At 37.5% G+C, this 18826-nt stretch overlaps 1 protein-coding gene across 3 annotated transcripts in view; it reads right to left on the minus strand.

The window, feature by feature from the left end:
- Positions 1-18826, minus strand: part of GASK1B (golgi associated kinase 1B) — a 48541-nt gene that overhangs the window by 14403 nt on the left and 15312 nt on the right. For all 3 annotated transcript variants that reach the window (XM_048212148.2, XM_026499549.4, XM_048212147.2), the window contains exon 3: positions 16296-16510. In XM_048212148.2, coding sequence (XP_048068105.1) covers positions 16296-16510 — 215 coding nt within the window. The remainder of the gene's footprint in view (positions 1-16295; positions 16511-18826) is intronic.

Below are 18826 nucleotides of genomic sequence, written 5' to 3' on the forward strand. Positions count from 1 at the left end.
CCCCATTTGAAGACAGATTTGTTTTTGTGCTCTTTGGGTTAGCAAGTAGCTATAAAGTAACGCCCTTTATGCAGCTTGGATAAAAAAATCCCAGGATACTGCTAACTCACTTTGCACCATAAAGTTTCTAATTATCAAAATCACCCAAAAGGACACACATCATCTTTTCTCACATTACAAATAAGGAAAAAACTCAAAGATGGTAAGTAACTTGCCCAAGGAGACAAAACTAGTGTATGATGTGAATTTCTACCGACTTCTGCCTCACTCACCACATGGCTTCCCAGGGTAGAAAAGACAAGCTTTTGCTCTCGTGGAGATCACAATCTGATGCGTCTAAGTAGGATTCACTGCATCCTCCCCATGGATCCGCATTCTATTTTGCACAGCACACATACTCAAAGATCGTTTGTTGAAAAAAATGAAGGAATGAATGCCGGCTTCACTCAGCTCACCTACTCAAACCTACCTAAGGCAGAGAGCTAACTGCCAAAAGACCTCCCATTAGGCCAGATCTCCATGTTTTTTTCTATTTGTTTTCTTGTAAAAAGCACAGACTCTTCAAATCAAAATCACAGAATCATAGAATCACAGAGATGTAATACCTTTGAAGGTATGAGCTACTAGACAGACAAAGGGAAGTTCTTTTCAGAAAAATTTCGCAAACTTTTTTTAAGTACCTCTGACACATAGAGTTATTGAAGACACCAAAAAGGATGAATTTATATGGGCTATTTACTATATAGAAATTAAACCTGAAAAAATTAACTATGTATGTAGTAATTTATTTAAAAATAACACTGGCACGTCCATTACACGTTAACATATTTTTAAAGAAATTGCTATACTTTCCAACAAAATAATAAGAGAGATGGAATTGTTCTTTCAAGTAAAAATGGTGTTTAATGAAAAAAAGCAGCTAGTTCAGCTCACAATTCAAACAACGGCCTAAGGAGTTTTCTTTCAGGCAACTACGGCACTGTAGGAGGCATTAGAAGTGCCGTGGGCATGTTCCCCATGTTATCACACAAAATTTTTATTTTTTTCCTTTTTTAATTTTTTTAAGATTTATGTATTTATTTTAGAGAGAGAGAGAGCATGAGCAGGAGGGGCAGAGGGAGAGAGAGATAGAATCTCAAGCTGACTCTACATCAAGTTCAGAGCCCAACACAGAGCTTGATCTCACAACCGTGAGACCACGACCTGATCCGAAACCAAGAGTCAGACACACTTCACAGACTGCACCACCGAGGTGCCCCTCAAACAGAATCTTTAAAAGATGCATACTTACAGGTAGAAATTTAAGAAAATTAATAGTTTTACTGCTTCATCAAGGACATTCTTAAGTGAATCAGACATTTTTTGCGTGTAGTTCTTCACGTGAGCGCAGTGGCAATGAAGAGTAGGATGGGTGTTGCTATAATTGGGTGCCAGCTTTGATTCATGCTAAGGCGCCAACAGATTTACCCACTATTGCAAACATCAACATAGGGAAAAAAGCAAAAACTGGTTTAACATTATTATGGAAATAGTGTTGACCTCGTGGACCCCCTGAAATGGCCACAAAAAAGCCATTGCCCCAAACAATCCCATTCAGTAATAATTTTTTTTGAAGTTCCATGTATCTTAGTTATTTCTGTCCATTAAATAACAACTTGAATATGGTTGGTAAGAGCATGGAAACCAAGAGAATATGAACCACCTCTCACTTAACCCTCCCTGAGTCTTCCTTATCGGGCAAAATTATTTTTAAAGTAAATCTTTTAAAAATAATTATATCAAAAAATAATCTATATTGAAGCCAGATGAATATCTGCCTGCCCTCTCAGGTGTTCCTATGAAAATACTATTGTATTAAGCTTTCTGTTTTTTTTGTTTTGTTTTGTTTTGTTTTGTTTATTTGCCTCCTGGTGGATTTATCCAGGTCTAACGTTCAGACCTCCTATTTTCCCGGAGCACAGCAGTTAAGGTTGGTTTCAAACTGTCTGTGGTTCAATGGCATAGGATTAGTGGGGAAGCCAATCCCACAGCTAGCTCCAAGGATGCATTAAACAATCTCTGAATACCAAAAGGTTGTTAGGGAATCACACAGGCTTCCTCAAATCCCTGATCTCTCCAGCCCAGCTATGTATACAAGATTTAGGATTGAGACGTCGTAACTATGCACTACTCAATTTCAGTACAGCTTATAAATTCCACGGCCAAGTGTTGAAATAAGCAAAAATGGCATATCATTAAATAACATACACTGTGCTTTTGATTAATAATTAAATTAGAATTGACCCAGGAATGCTCAGTTGGTTGTCACTTAGCAATATGAAGTTCATGAATATAACTTATTTGACCAGATATTTTCCCCTCTGATTCAGACTGATAAAAGAGCAGACTATGGGAACCGATTTCCTAGTCCACGTTTTATGCAAATTAGGCTTTAGTATAATCAATGCCAGAAATTTCTGAGAATAAATGCTAGACAGTAGGTAGAAAGAATATATAAAATTCCAAAAGCTTTTAAGTTGGAAGCCCACATCTGAGGAACTTATATGCTCCTTAACAGGAGTGATACACTTTGAGACACAGGGAAGTCTTAACAAGAAGTGGACCAGGATCCAGAGAAACACATTCTTGTTGTAAAGGCCAAAAAGCCATGCCTCCATGATAAACCAGGGTCAGTATGGCTAGACAACTGTTTTTCTTCAAAGTTGCCTCCATGAAAAACCAAATAAATAGCTTCAATGCTGTGAAGTAAGAGAATGTAGTCTCTAAAAGACAGGCCTCCACTAGAGCAATGATGTCAAAGCCCAAGACAGAGACTCACAGGCCAGTGCCTTCGTGTTTACTTTCTCAATCCTGTCATATTCTTGTAGAACATTTTTAGCAGCAGACGTACATTCCACCTAAAGGCCATAAAAAGCAAAACTATTTCCCTTTTGAAGTACAGGCCAATATAATTCTACAGTTGGTTTCCTAATCTCCCCAAGGTTTTGAGACGGCCTAACTGTTAAGGGGGCAGATAGTCTAGGAGGTAAATTTCTTCAGTGAAGGAGGGTTTCACAGACTTCCTACATCAGACTCTCTTCGGAAGAGAGGATTCTGAAGGAGCCAGCATGTGTAAATGGGATATATTCCATGAATAGTCAAAGGGGAATTGGCCGTGTGGATTAACCAAGAGGACATCTGGAAAGGAATCACACTGAGAAACAAGAGTACAATAGTTCCCAGGCATAGAAATGACATTGTGTCAGACTCAAAGCCAAGTCACAAAATCTCAAATGATGACTGAGCCTCACAGATTGATTAGGAATTGTCTAGACAGGACATAGAAATCCCTCAATTCAAGTTTGTTCAATTTAATTGAATCTCATGAGCAGTGTCCTGTATGCTTATAAGTCCTGATATTTGTTTATAAAGTAAAATAAAAAGTACTAAGCTATGAGAACAGGAAAAAGAACAAACGGTTATAAAGTAAACTATCTAAACAAAATACCTACAAGGCCAAGCAAAGCCCTTCATATGATACCAAAGTGGCCAGAAGCAATAAATAAATGCCCTAAGGTATTTATTATATTAAGATGCTGTTTCGACCTAAGGAAAATTTCTTGGCTGCTGTCTTGCAGACCTATGTTCTCAGGAACAGAACCTCCCTAATACCCGCCTCCCACAACATCCCTTTTTCTGGCATCATAAGACCACAGCCTGCCTAAACCCTGCTTCTCTCTAATTGGTAAAAGGACAGGAATAGCATGTGGCCAACTGCACTTAAAGTATGTAAGTTTTTAAAAACACACAAATATCCACTTATTATGCATATAAAATTACTTTAAAATTGGCTGAAAGAATGCATACTAACCTCATGACAGTGATCATCTATTTAGAGAAAGTGCAGGAAGGGGACTTGAAGAGATGGTCAAAGGGGAGTTTAATTTATTTTTAATGTGTTGATATTTCTAAAGTAGGTTATAAAAGCAAACATACAAAAAAAAAAAAGGTTTGACGGGATAATCCTATAAGGTAGAAACATAGTATTTTCATGTTAGTCTTTGTTCTTTGAGTTTTGGGGTTTTTGGTTGTTGTTTTTGCTGTTTTATGTCTCAACAAAGGAACGAGAGACCTTGAGGAACAGAATCTCAGAATATATTCCCAACTAGCTTCCCAGATTCTGTAGGCTGAGAACCCTGCAGTTAACAAACATGTAAGAATGTATTCTCTGAAATTCCCTCATTTCTGCAAAAATGACAGTGCTTTACCCCAATTTGACCTGAATGGGAGGTCCGTGGAAACAACCTTATATGATCTCATGGTTTCCTACATAGCATCAAATGCTATAATGAGCAGCACTTTACTGCAGAAAATGCAAAGAAAAACAGACATGAGCCCTACTGCTAAGGACCTGCAGTATTTGGAGATTCAGGAGATCACAGCTATCTGTACATATATGCACTCAAATTCATATAAATAGGGTGATTCTAGATGATATCTGTGCTGATCTACTGAGTACTTTTTATGTGCCAATGCCTTAGTCCATTTGTGCTTCTACAACAAAATACCACAGACTGGGTAATTCATAAACAACATTTCTTTCTCACAGTTCTGGAGGCTGGAAGTGTGAGATCAGAGTGCCAGCACAGTCTATTTTTGATAAAGACCCTCTTCCTGATTGCAAACTGCCAACATCTCACTCTGTCCTCACCTGGTAGAAGACACCAGGGAACTCTGCCAGGCCTCTTTTACAAGGGTACCAATGCCACTCATGAGAGCTCTGCCCTCATGACCTAGTCACCACCCAAAGCCCCCCACCCCTTCTAATACCATCACCTTGGGGGCTAAGAGTCAATGTATGAATTTTGGTGAGACACAAACATTCAGACCATAGGCAGCCATGTATCATGATAAGCATTTCATTTCACATCAGTCTCCAAGCGAAGTAAGATCATTCTCCATTTAAGTAATAAAGAAATCAAAGCTCAGAGATTATGAACTTGCCCTAGATTATAAAGCTGGCTATTGAAGAAGCTGGGATAGGAATCTAGCTTTACATCAATACTATTGTTTTACTTCTGTTTTACATCAATGCAATTCTATGATGTCGCCCTATGATTTTAATGTACTGAAAACTTGTGAACATTTTTTAAAAATGATGTTAGATGTTCAGAGGAAAGAGGGAACTTAATGTGACTGAGTTAGTTCCAGAAGACTTTGCAGAGAAAGAATTTGATTGGAATTTGGGGGCCAGGCTGTACATTAGATGGGCGAGTAGTAGAGCAGTGGTGAATAAAGCATAGGGAAAGCGGGGGTGTGGGTTCCAACAGACTGTGAGAAAATCAAACCACAGTACACACACACACACACACACACACATGCAAGCACATCGACCCTGAAGTTAACAAACACATACCTCCTTATGTGTTTGCTCACTACAGGGGTTCTCAGCATACGGTACAGAAGTACTACAAGAGATCATGGCGCATGAGCAGATGAGAATGGAAAGGAAGTGAAAAAGCCAAGTCATGGTGTTTCTTAAAAGAAAAAAATGAACTTGTGGGACTTCATCAAGATAAAAAGCTTCTGCACAGCCAAGGAAACGGTCAAAAAAGCTAAGAGGCAGCCCACGGAATGGGAGAAGATATTTGCAAATGACACTACGGATAAAAGACTGGTATCCAAGATCTACAAAGACCTTCTCAAACTCAATACATGGGAAACAATCAAATCAAAAAATGGGGAGAAGATATGAACAGACACTTTTCCAATGAAGACATACAAATGGCTAACAGACACATGAAAAAATGTTCAAAATCATTAGCCATCAGGGAAATTCAAATCAAAACCACACTAAGATACCACCTTACGCCAGTTAGAATGGCAAAAATTAACAAGGCAAGAAACAACAAATGTTGGAGAGAATGTGGAGAAAGGGGATCCCTCTTACACTGTTGGTGGGAATGCAAGTTGGTACAGCCACTTTGGAAAACAGTGTGGAGGTCCCTTAAAAAGTTCAAAATTGAGCTACCCTATGACCCAGCCATTGCACTACTGGATATTTACCCCAAAGATACAGACGTAGTGAAGAGAAGGGCCATATGCACCCCAATGTTCATAGCAGCATTGTCCACAATAGCTAAATTGTGGAAGGAGCCAAGATGCCCTTCAACTGATGACTGGATTAAGAAGATGTGGTTCATATATACAATGGAATATTACTCAACCATTAGAAAGAACGATTACACAACATTTGCAGCAACATGGACGGGACTGGAGGAGATTATGCTAAGTGAAATAAGTCAAGCAGAGAAAGACAATTATCATATGGTTTCACTCATTTATGGAACATAAGAAATAGGAAGATTGGTAGGAGAAGGAAGGGAAGAATGAAGGGGTGGTAATCAGAAGGGGGAATGAAACATGAGAGACTATGGACTCTGGGAAACAAACTGAGGGCTTCAGAGGGGAGGGGGGTGAGGGACTGGGACAGGCCGGTGATGGGTATTAAGTAGGGCACATATTGCATGGTGCACTGGGTGTTATACGCAAATAATGAATCATGGAACACTACATCAAAAACTAAGGATATACTGTATGGTGACTAACATAACATAATAAAAAATTATTATAAAAAAAAGAAAAAAAAAGAAATGTTAACATTTTTGTATATAAATTGTGCCACTAGACAACCGGGTATTATATCAACTCTAGCACTAGAGAACCAGGTAAGAGATGAAGGGAAATTACTCCTTAGAGAAGTGTTCCAACTAATAAATGAAGAAGTGATGAGAGAACCAGAGTATTCCCATTTCTCAATGCCTAGTGAATGGAAAGATCAACATTGAGCATCAATAGCTACTACTGTCACAAAAAGAAAGACCAATCAGACGTTATCTCTCCCAGTAGAAGGATATACCACCATCTGTGTAGAAGTCTTGAAAAAACATCCGACAAGTCTCTAAACTCCACACCAATGTCTATGGAATACAGGTGACAGGAAGACAAATAAAGACACTGTGGAAGTGCAACCAGCAAACTCCAGAATCTAGAGCTCTAGGAAACAAGGCAAATGCTTTCTTCAATGAGTAAACTGGTAAGAAAAAAAAGGAAGAAGTGGGCATGGAGTCTATAGATTAAAAGACGTATCAATTGATCACAAAGTGCAGGCTTTATTTGAATCCAGGTTCAAATAAACAAACTAAAATAATAAATAAGCAAACAAACAAATGAATAAATAAATAAATAAATAATTTATAAGACATTTAAAAATTAGACCAGTTAATGGATATGTCACTGGAATTATGGTTCATTTTTCTTTTGGGTGTTATAATAGTTATACGCTTATGTTTTATTTTCTAGTGGTACTGAAATATTTATGGATGAAAGAATATGATGTCTGGGATTTGCTCCAAATTAATGTGGGCATGGGAAGTAGACTGGGATAGCGATAAAACAAGCCTGGTCATGAGTTGATTAATTGTTGAATTTGGATCACAGGTAACTGAGGGTTCATTTACTTTTGTATATGTTTAAGTTTTTCCATACGAAAATTTTTAATGCATTAAGGCATTTTTTTTTGAAGTTTTTATTTATTTGTCAGAGAGAGAGAGCGCAAGCACAACCAGGGGGAGCAGCAGACAGAGGGAGAAGCAAGCTCCCCACTGAGCAAAGGGTCCGATGTAGGACTCGATCCCAGGACCCCAGGATCATGGCCTGAGCTGAAGGCAGATGCTTAACTGATTGAGCCACCCAGGTGTCCCTAATGCACTAAGGCATTTAAAATTTATTTTCCAGGGGCGCCTGGGTGGTTCAGATGGCTAAGCGTCTGCCTTTGGCTCTGGTCATAATGTCTGGGTCCTGGAATGGAGCCAACAGCTGGCTCCCTGCTCAGTGGCGAGTCTGCTTCTCCCTCTCCCTGTGCCTCTCCCTCCCAACTAATTCTCTCTCTCTCAAGTGAATAACTAAAATCTTTTTAAAAAATTAAAATTAGAAAAAGAATTCTTTTCCAATCAAATGGAAGTTTTCAGAGTTGGTTTTTTTTTTTTATTTTTGCAAGAAGCAATTAAACCAATTTAAAGGAAAGTAGGAAAAATAAACTCAGAAATTGTTTACACAATAAGTTGCAGTTGGGGAAGATAGAAACAAGGAGATCAGCTAGAAGTCTCTTACAACATCTGGACCTATATTGGTAAGAGTTAGATTAGGATAGCATTAATAGGGATGAAAAGGGAAACATAATTGGAGTGACTTTAGGAACTGTCGAAGTTTAGTGCTACTCAAATATGAGGCACAAAGCAAAGGAAGATTCAAAGATGACTCAAAAATTTCTGACCTGACCAATTTTTAAAATAGTAATATTACGAGGAGAAACAGGTAAGTCAAGAGGGCAAATTGTCAGGGCATGAGGTGACAAATTTGTTTCTAGATGTCAAGTTTGAGAGGCTGACATGACCATTGGCTATTTAAAAAAGTGAAGTACTGTTTAGCTACGTGTGCATAAAGATGTTCTTCGTGCCTTCTCCAGTGGTGATGATTTATTTAAAAATAAAGAGTCATGAATTAAAGTTGTATAATAAAATAACTGAATGAAAATATATAAGTCAAACCTCCTCAAACCAGTAAGATAACCCAAATCCTTCCTTAATAAACATACTTTCTTGGCATCGGCCATTTCATCTATATCCTCTTCTCTGCAAAAATCTCTATGTCCTTTGATACAGAAGCAAATCTGTAAGCTTCTTTTACATCACCTCCCCTTTCTCTACATAGCTAAACACAGGTGCCCAGTAAATACCAACTTTTCTGGCCAATTTGCTCATGTATGGTGAGTAGTACTTAGAAGAATAAAACTATAATGTCACAAAATAATTTGGTTATTCTTCTGAGGCCTCTTTATTTTTTTTAATTTTTATTTTTTTAATAATATTTTTTATTATATTATGTTAGTCACCATACAGTACATCCCTATTTTTGATGTAAAGTTCCATGATTCATTACTTGCATATAACACCCAGTGCACCATGCAATACATGCCCTCCTTACTACCCATCACCAGCCTATCCCATTCCCCCACCCCCCTCCCCTCTGAGGCCTCTTTAAATAAGATAATCCCTTGTATTATAGCATCAATAATACTGAAAATAATTTCTCCTAGTGACAAAGTGTGAACATGTGTATAATAAAAACTATGTCAAAGTCAGACATTTGAATTTCATTTATAAGAAAGGGCACACTTAGCTTTATACAATTAAAATTCTGTAGAAACCACAATATATTTCAGTTCTTAGCATATCCATATCTTCAAAGTTTTGAGTTGGTCATTTTTAATGCCTAGAATATCACACTTCCATGTCTCTACCTTAGTAAGTGACTCTGTAATCAAGTGAACCATGGTGATTCTTATCATAAAAAGAAATTTTGAAGATTTTTCAACAATTAGAAGCCCTCTGATCCTTGGCCATCTTTTCGAAACCCTCTGATCCTTGGCGATCTTTGCTCCCTAAATCCGTGTCAACTCAGCAACCAATATTGCCAAAGCTAATCACTTTCTTTGCTACTTGAAGACAAGACAGTATCTGACTTATATCATGCCTCATTGTTTGCTAGCAAATAAACAAAAAACTATATTATTTGCTTGCTTGGACTTAACAATAAATACAAGGCTACAGGTTATTTGGATTGGCAGTGTGCTACTTTTGCAAAACAATAAAACTGACCCGAACTATTAGAAATCCCAGTGTCCAAGACGCTGGGTCGGTATGCCTCTTGCTGTCAGAGCACCTGTCTGTGAGTGATCTCTGAAAGTTGGAGGCAAAATCCTTGATCATTGAGTAGTAGGGATAAGAGGAGGGGATGCTTGGAAGACCTTCATAATCCATCATGGAGGCCACAGTTGGAATCAAAGGCCTAGCATTTGGATATTCAGGCAGAAACAAATATTCTCTTAGTGAAAAGTTATATTTTCTCTTGTTTATATGATAGTTGATTGGAATTTTTACTTTTACTATCATCACATCATTAAGTGAAAAAAAAAGATGCATAGAAAAAAGAGTGGAAGAGAATAGGTCAATGATTAACACCTATTAATCTAATGCATTATATTCAGGAACTAAATCATTAGAACCCAGGTAAGAGCTAGGAGAGACAACTCTAGGGGGACAAGACATACCAATTCATATTATTGTTGTTTGTTGAATTTATGAATATAAGTTTATTACTCACAGCCACCTGGGGAAAAACTACCTAATGGAACAGGAAGCTTCCATAAGCATAATTGTTCTCACTCTGAACTTTTTCACACCTTTAGCCCTTTGTTTGGAACCCTCTCTCTGGTACTCTCTTCCTGTCTCCTGTACTCACCTGATATCTGCAAGGTCTTCAGTCTCTAGATTAAATGCCACACTCTCTGTCCACAGTCTCTACAAATCTCGAAGAACTACTAGCATCTTATTTGTTTCTAAATGATGTTAAACTTAACTCAGTTATGACACCTGATACATTCTGTTAGGATTATCTGTCTGTGCTATTAGACTGCATAACTCTTAAGGTCAGGGACAGGATCTCATCCATCTTATCACCAGCACTAAACCTGCCAAGTGTCTGGGACAGGAAAGGGTCCAAAAAAGTCCGTCAAGTCCAAGTGGAAAGAAATATGTAACTTATTTTGTTGCAGGTGGAAGCAAACATCTCCCAAAATACATCTCTGTTAGTCCTCCTCTATCTAAACACTCCTTAATTGCTCATCAAATAAACAATTATTCTTAGAAAATATAAGTACAGGAAGAACTCCATTAAATAGCAAAAATATTAATTTTTTTCTATTCACTTGATTTTTTATTTTCTAAACTTCTAATTCTCTTATTTTAACAAAACTTTATTTTTTTATTACAATTACACTTTTGTTTCTTTCACATTTAACATTTTTAATTTGACACTTTTGATTTACTATTTTAATATAACTAGGTAGTTTTCTTTGATCAAAAAGATAACACCGTGAGTATGACATTCTCAGATACTCTGCTACTAATTGAAAGGTTACAGAGTTGGATAAGACAAGGCCTTGCCCTTGAGAAATTCACAGCTTATTAAAAAAGACAAACTAGTCAAAAATAATTAAAACTTAATAGGCTAAGATCTCTAAGTACACAAGAGTAGAAAAATATAACGATTTGGGAATGACTTACAATTTAATGAATAAAAATAATGATAAAATACTTTAATTCTTATATTGATATTAACATCTGCTATTATTTCTGCATGATCACTTTCTTAACATGTAATACTCACTGAACCTATTATGTACTAGGCATTATTCTAAATCCTTCATGTGTGTAAGTGTATTGAATTCTCTCAATAGCCCTCTCTATAAACAATGTTATTATTCCTGAGGGAACCAAGGTAGAGAGAGGTTGTTAAGTAACTTCTCAATGTTAAAAAATTAGTATTGGGAATTTGGATTGAAATTTAGCAGGCTGATTCCAGAAGCTCAGTTCCTAACCATTATACAGACTATCTATGAACTCAAAAAGAAAGTTTTATACATCCTAAATCTTTTCCTGTTATTTTATATGACCTTTTGATAGAAATTTCCCAAGTCTTAGAAACTCAAATTCTCTCTAAAATACTATTCTTTGGCATCCTAACAGAGGTGAATTTTTGTCTCTGCAGTTCATACCCCCACGTTTCAAGAATAAAAGGTTACTTGTGCCTCTATCAAATTTTACAGACCCAGTAAAATGGCATAGCCTTTATGAATGTAGATTTGTTAATTGGGTAAAACAAAAAGAATGTTGTGTACAGAAAATTAACAACTGGGTTCTGTATTCTCTTGCCGGGTTGTAGCATCATAGAACAAGTGATTTTAGTCTACTTCAGGCAGAACTTTTCTAAGCTTGTTAACAAACTCCACCCAGTACACTCCCAACCCATTCCCGATCACCATTTAAATAAGGCATATGTTTGACTTTAAAGTAAACATCTCAGTGTAATTGATGAGAAGGATTATTGTATAAAAGATAACTATTACAAGTACTCATGAAAAATGTTGTTTAGCAAACATTTTTAATAAACATCTCTCTATAAACATTGTATGATGCTAAATACAGGAAGTAAAAAGGTCAACTAAGATATAATCTTGTAAAAAATTTAAAATTTCTCTGGAGTAATATCTACTGTGAGCAAAGTCAAATGAAAGACAACAAAGTAAAAAAATTATTTAAGATATATAGGATTGATAATGGCTAATTTTCACGATATACAAATGTTTTTATAAATCAATACGGAAAAACTATGGAATTCAATAAAAAAGGGCAATGATATGAACAGGCAACTCACAAAAAAATGAACTATAAATAATGAGTATTTGAAAATGTTATATCCTCAATCTCACTTATAATGAAAAAACTGGGAATATAAACAAGACCGTGCTACCCTCCATGAAATCAGTAAAAATATTAATCAGTTTTCCACTTCCCAAGGTTGGCAAGAAAGAGGAAAATGCTCACTCTCTTGCCTTACTGGTAAAATTGTAAAATGCTGCAGCATCTAGAGGAAATTAACCTTTTGTATGTTGCACTGTGGGAAGCAAGTAAATGTTGGATGAGCAAAAAAAATCTGTCATTCTCACAGATGCCATCCTCATATATATAACTTGATATACTTTTGTAGATACCAACCAAAGTAACTCTTAGCTCTCGAATTAACCTCTGACTTTTAGATTCAATGCTTTAGCCAGAGCCAAAACTGGGAACTCCAACATTGGTTTCATAACTTGGACAGGTTCCAGTAAAGTCTTGCAGAGACCACATCCTCATGGATTATCAAGAATGTGAAAGACACCCCCACCACCTCCCCCGGGGCAGAAGGGACAAGAAGGTAGATTACAAATAGAACTGACGTACCAATAGAATCAGTTCCTGCAGAGTTAGGAGCAGCCTGATGCCCAGTATCTCAAGCCAGCCGTGATCTTGGCTTATACAGTTTGAGTGGACTGGAGGAACTCAACCAGGTAATAAATGACAGCCCTGAACTAAGATAGGAGCACAAGCCATACCTAGAAGAAGATGGATTGGGGAGATATCAAAGATTTCATCATTGTATGGATATGAGGGTAAGTATCACGAGGCATATAAATGACTCCCAAATTTTTGACTTGGGATATTGGAAGATGATGGTGCCATTGCCCTATAAAATGAATAGGTGGAAGCATTGCTTAGAGGTTTGTCTCTTAAGCCAGAACTCCTCAGTTGGGCTCTGTGACTCTAGCCAAATTAATTAGTTTCTCTTTGCCTTGATTTCCTCATTTCTAAGATATGAACAATAATAAGACCTACTTCATAGGACTGTTATGAGGATTAAATAAGTTAATATCTTAGTGGCTCAGTACAGTGCTTAGAACAGTGCCAAACACATAGCAAGTGTTATATAATTGTTACATTATTAATAGTATTAGTTTCAGGACTTAAAATATTTGTCTTCTTTGAAAATTTATAATAGTGATGTGTCTACATTCATCTTCAAGACCACAGACAATGGACAAAATGATAGAAGCTGTTGATGCACTCGGGAGACTGTGGCTCAGTTGGAATTCATTCCTGCTCAGTCAAGGTAATGAACAGAAAGAGTAACAATGTGAACACACCTCTTGTGAAAAAAAGCTCTCTTCCTCCATGATCTATCATATCTCTTATAGACAGGGAGCATCACTACTCCCCTAAATGACTCTGTCTCAGACAAATGGTATATTTAGGATGCCGTAAATATCATATGAACATTGCCAACTCCATGTCCTTCCTCACATTGTGCCTACCCTCGTTATCATTCATGGCCTGCAATCTTACTCAAACTCTTCCTCCTTTACTATTTTATGGCAAAGCACTCTCCCTTTTTTAACCTCATACCAGTAGGAACTTTTATGTTATCCATCATCCAGCCCTTCTTACGTGTATCTATTTTTGTTTCATACACTTTACTTTCCTAAGTGATTTTTTAAAAAGCCAAACTTGGGGTAGGGCAGAGGGGATAACTGTCTTTACTACTTTGCTACCCCTGTTCAGTTTTCTTCAGTATAATACACAGTGGATGTTGCATAAACATATCAGTGATTGAATGATAGTTGCAGTTTTCCTCAATAGAAAAGACAATGACAAAGACAGAAGGTAGGTGGAGATTTAGCTGAAGTTTCCAGAATTAAAACAAATGTCACCAGAGACAACTTCTAAAAGGATTCACCCTCTATTCAGTGTAGGTCAGCTCATATGTTCCTCAGCTACAAACCTCTAGGTCATTCCTTTCTCATAGGAATCACAAATGCCACATTCATGAATCTCCTCTCCCTCCTGCCTCCAGTCATCACCCTCAGGAACTTCAACCTCTATACCGACCACCCCCCGAACACCTGGCCTCATAGTAAGTACCTTTACCTACTTAGCCCTAGAAATCTTCACTTACTCTTCACTTTATCGCTAATACATGTTATCACACCAACTCCCTTCATTAACCTAAGGATACCCTGGTAGTTGCCATACAATAATGGTTAAAAATATAGAGTCCAGTGTCAGCCGAACCTGCCAAAATCACTGTTTGGGGACTTACTAGCTCTGTAATACCGAACAAGTGAGGTAACTGTTGAAAAACAGTTCTCCATGGCATTTCTGCACATCGTAAACCAGGTTCTGCTCTGCACTGTCTCTTCAAGGTTGTTAGTATAGCAAAAGCCTTGGAAAATACAAAGAGTGTTTCCCACTGATGTGGAAGGCAGATTTCTCTCCTGACCAAGATAATAAAGATAATGTCTCCTTCTGGGGCAATGTTGGGCAGGTTTGCTAGCAACCTCTTATAAGATTGGGGATTTCCTACCTTAGAGTTCCTCTGTAGTGACACAAACCCCTATGCAGCATTCACCAGGGCTACTCTGTATCATCCCAGTGGGACTTGCGGGGCAAAGGAACATGAAGCTCATGCCCCCTGCTATACCATGAGTAATGAAGTCATTTGTCTGTCTCTGATCCAGGAGTCTTTTGTCCTCTGCTAGCATCTACGAACATGTGGCCAGCTAATTTGTTAGCTTGCAAGAAAAGTAAGGTCTCAGACTTTCCACAGTTCTTGATAATTACCTCTTTATGCTTCAGTTTCCCTTTTACCTACCCATAAAATGGAGAGAAGATGCCTATGTCACAGAGTTAGAATGCTAATTAAATGGAATAATGAGATAATCCGTATACAATGCTTAAGACTGGTCTGAGCCTCACAGCTGGACTCGACAACAGTCTTTGGTGACTCCTGACTGCCTCCTGGCCAAATGGTCTGCTCTCCAGCTCAGTTCTCACTGGTGGTTTTGCAACACTGACACCATAAATCATCTTCTTCTTGAAAGTTCCTAATCCCTTGAAAGTCTGTGACACTGGTTTCCTTCTTACATTTTTATCCCTCTCTAGTTCTTTCCCAAAATGTCACACACACACACACACACACACACACACACACACACACACACAGGAATTAACAAAAAGAGAATGTTTTGCAAACGTCCTAAGATAGTCCTAAATTTCTACAAAATATTAATTAGCAATGCAACAACTGGTTTTTCTTAAATGGAGGAAGGGAAAACCAGTAATCAGAATGAGGGGATAAAAAGAGTCATGAGATCTTTATCAAAAGAAGATAAGAGTTATAAGACACCTGTGACATTCTGGGTCACTCAATTATGTAGATAGCCAATATTTATTATTCTATTATTCTCCAATGTCCAATCTTAATGAAATATTTACAAAAAAATTACAAGAAAGAAAACAAGAGAAATGGTGACTGTAAGCAATATAACCAAATGACCATCAAAACACAATGTGGAATGATGGAAATACAGTGTGAAAAGAAGACAACTTTTTACCATCAACAGATCCCAGGGAATCCCAGCTCCAGCTTTTAGTAGTTGTCAGAATATGGGTGAGTTCCTTTACCTCATGAAACATCAGTTTACTCACCTCACAAATGGGGGAAGACCATGCACCTTGAAGAGATGTTGATAGGTTTCCTCAATAAATCTGATCTATGATGAGTATGACTATTGCAGGACTGAAGTACTGAAGAATTACTCCTTCAGAAACTAATTAAAGAGCTGAGGGACATTTCTGAGTATTTCCCAAAAGAATATAAAATTTTGCAATGTAGTATTATACTTGCCAAATATCCTACTTGCCAAATAGAACTTAAATCCTGGCTTCATGAAAATTCAAGGTATAGACAATCCCTTAGTGTTAGACTTACACAACTCTGTGTCAGACCTAGATAACCCTTACTTGACTTGATACACTTACCTGTAATAGAAAATCAAAGAGTGCCAGCTTGGACCACTCGTGGTGATGTACTTCAGTACATCCCCATTCAGGCTTGGGTACTCGGCCATTCTGCCAGCACTTCTGTTTCAACGACTGTTGGTAAGTTCCCCAGGTGAGCTTAACAGAAGAGTGGGTCTCATTACTTGTTGGAGATAAAGATGAGTCCCAGAGAATGAGAGGACATGGGCGGCCATCTACAGAATCCAAACAAAAACAAAAACAAAAACAAACTCGCTTTAGCATGTTTACCATGACTCAATGTGAGCCTTTAGACAGTCACTCACAACTTCACCCTCTCACCTACCAAATGCAAGCGTTTGATTAGATGATGTTTCATGGTCCCTGTTAGACAATGAAAAGAAAGATTTTTGAGACATGATCTTTTATTGATGTGGCATAAGAATAAGCCACTAATCACCAATAACAACATCCTCTGGTTAATGTGGTTTTATTCCACATCTAAAAGCAGCCACCACGAAAAGGGAAAGAATCCAGGCATTTATAATTGTCTATTCAATGTCTGAGTGGAGCTGCTCTCTATTTGTAATAACAACTGTCTGATTTTCTGAGGCCACGGAAAAAGAATTTTTGGAAGTCGCAAATTTAAAATGAAATTGTACGGCTCACATCAGCCACTATCATCTCCAAAGAGAGAAAAAAGAAGCAAGATGAAAACTTTTTTTCTTCTCTGATGGAAACAGTAGCACTCTTGGTAATGGATCATTTATTCACACATAACCTCACAAAGTGCATGTAAGCAAATGTATTTCTTCAACTGCATGCATATAGATGATATGAAAAAAAAATCTGTCGCTCTAATTGTTTTTGTCTCACTCTTGATAGTTTAGATGCCTCTGCTAGTCTGTATGAAGAATGATGAGCCCAAGTGAAGTTATAAACAGGGAAGACCAGAAGGTCCATTAAATGACACTTTAAGCTTAAAATCAAGCTTAAAACCATCACTTTCCAGCCCCCATTTCTGACAAATAAAGTCACTGAGAGATGATGTTAAGCGGCTATGCTTGTAAGTTAAAAATCGGAATGATGCTCTTGGGGAAAAAAAAAAAGTCACAAATATCTGGAAAAGCCCACTTAACTCATTCTTAACAGGCCTGGACAACAGAAGCCTCTGAATTATGACTGGAATGTCTAAGACACATCACAGGAATTTTTAAAAGCCCTTTTAAATAACCTGAGAGGCTCTCGATCTATGACTGTATTCCTTTTGGTTAAAGACATTTATTTTACCATCTTGCTGGTTTGCCTTTCGTAGAGTTCTTATCTCCGTCTGGTCTTTACTACAGGAAACAGTCGTCTTCTCTAACCTCTCTTAAATTTGCTCTTACAGTGACCTCAATAATTTTAGTAGCGTTCACTTGATTGTTCAGATCACCTGCTTTCCAGTTTTATTCAAAAGAAAAATCTTCCTCCTTTTAGCCATGCAATTTCGGCCTGGGTATGCAAGAAGTACTTTAGATTTGGGGAAGTATGCCACAATCACCGACACACAATTAAGAAAAAAAAAATAGAGAAAGAACATAGATCCAAACTAAAGAACTTCATTTTTAACACCATCTGCCCTTTTTCTTTCCTTCGACTTTCCTAAATGGTTTTGGGCTGCTCGGACCTAATTGTTTTCTTAGGTATAAGACAAACAGAATTTTAAATGAGTGGACTCCAAATACGACACCAATTTAACAAGTAATAATAATAGTAAAGTCTAGGTAAAAGCAGTCCATCGTGAGTGGGAGACATGTAGCGACCAATGTAACCAAATATGAGTAGAAAACATAGCATCGCTTTCAAAGACATGTGTACTTCGGACATCGAAAGATAAACCCCAAGGAGTTCTTTCTACCCATCAGTGTCTCTGGACTAAAGTTATACACAAACAGCACTTTAGATTCTCAGGGCTAGGAAGTATCAAAGGGAGTTGAAACCTAATCCCGAACCTCAACAACACAAATCAATACAGGAGACAGACAGGCGGCTGTTTCCTCTGCAATTCACATGAGGCCCGCAGAGAAATAGGGAAACCTACATAAACAATTGAAACAGTTAAGCTTCTGGGCTGTTTTTCCTTTCCTTTAAAACATTTGTTTCTTATTTTTAAAGCAATTAAAAGCAAATCTACTCATTTTAGGAAATGTGGAGAAACATTAACATCTAAAGCTAAGAAAACAAAAATCATCTATAAGCTCCGGATAGGAGCTTAGTAATTGGTTCTGCGATTTATACACCGACTTCTGGTACTTTTCCATCACTTTCTTTCTCACCTGAAAATATACATTATTTTTAGAAACTTGAGAAGTAGAGCTTCTGGTGAGAGCTTAGGTTCTGGAATCCAACAGACTTTTGAATTCTGGTCACATTACTTCTTAGCTTTGTAACATTAGACAATTTAAGCAACCTCTCTAAGCCTTGCTTTCATCCTCCGTAAAATGGGGGTGAGAATGTACCTTCCCAAACTGGCTTTTAGGATTAAATGGGCTCATACATTTGAAGTTGTC

Source organism: Ursus arctos, unplaced genomic scaffold, assembly GCF_023065955.2.
Source record: "Ursus arctos isolate Adak ecotype North America unplaced genomic scaffold, UrsArc2.0 scaffold_11, whole genome shotgun sequence".
Taxonomy (NCBI): domain Eukaryota; kingdom Metazoa; phylum Chordata; class Mammalia; order Carnivora; family Ursidae; genus Ursus; species Ursus arctos.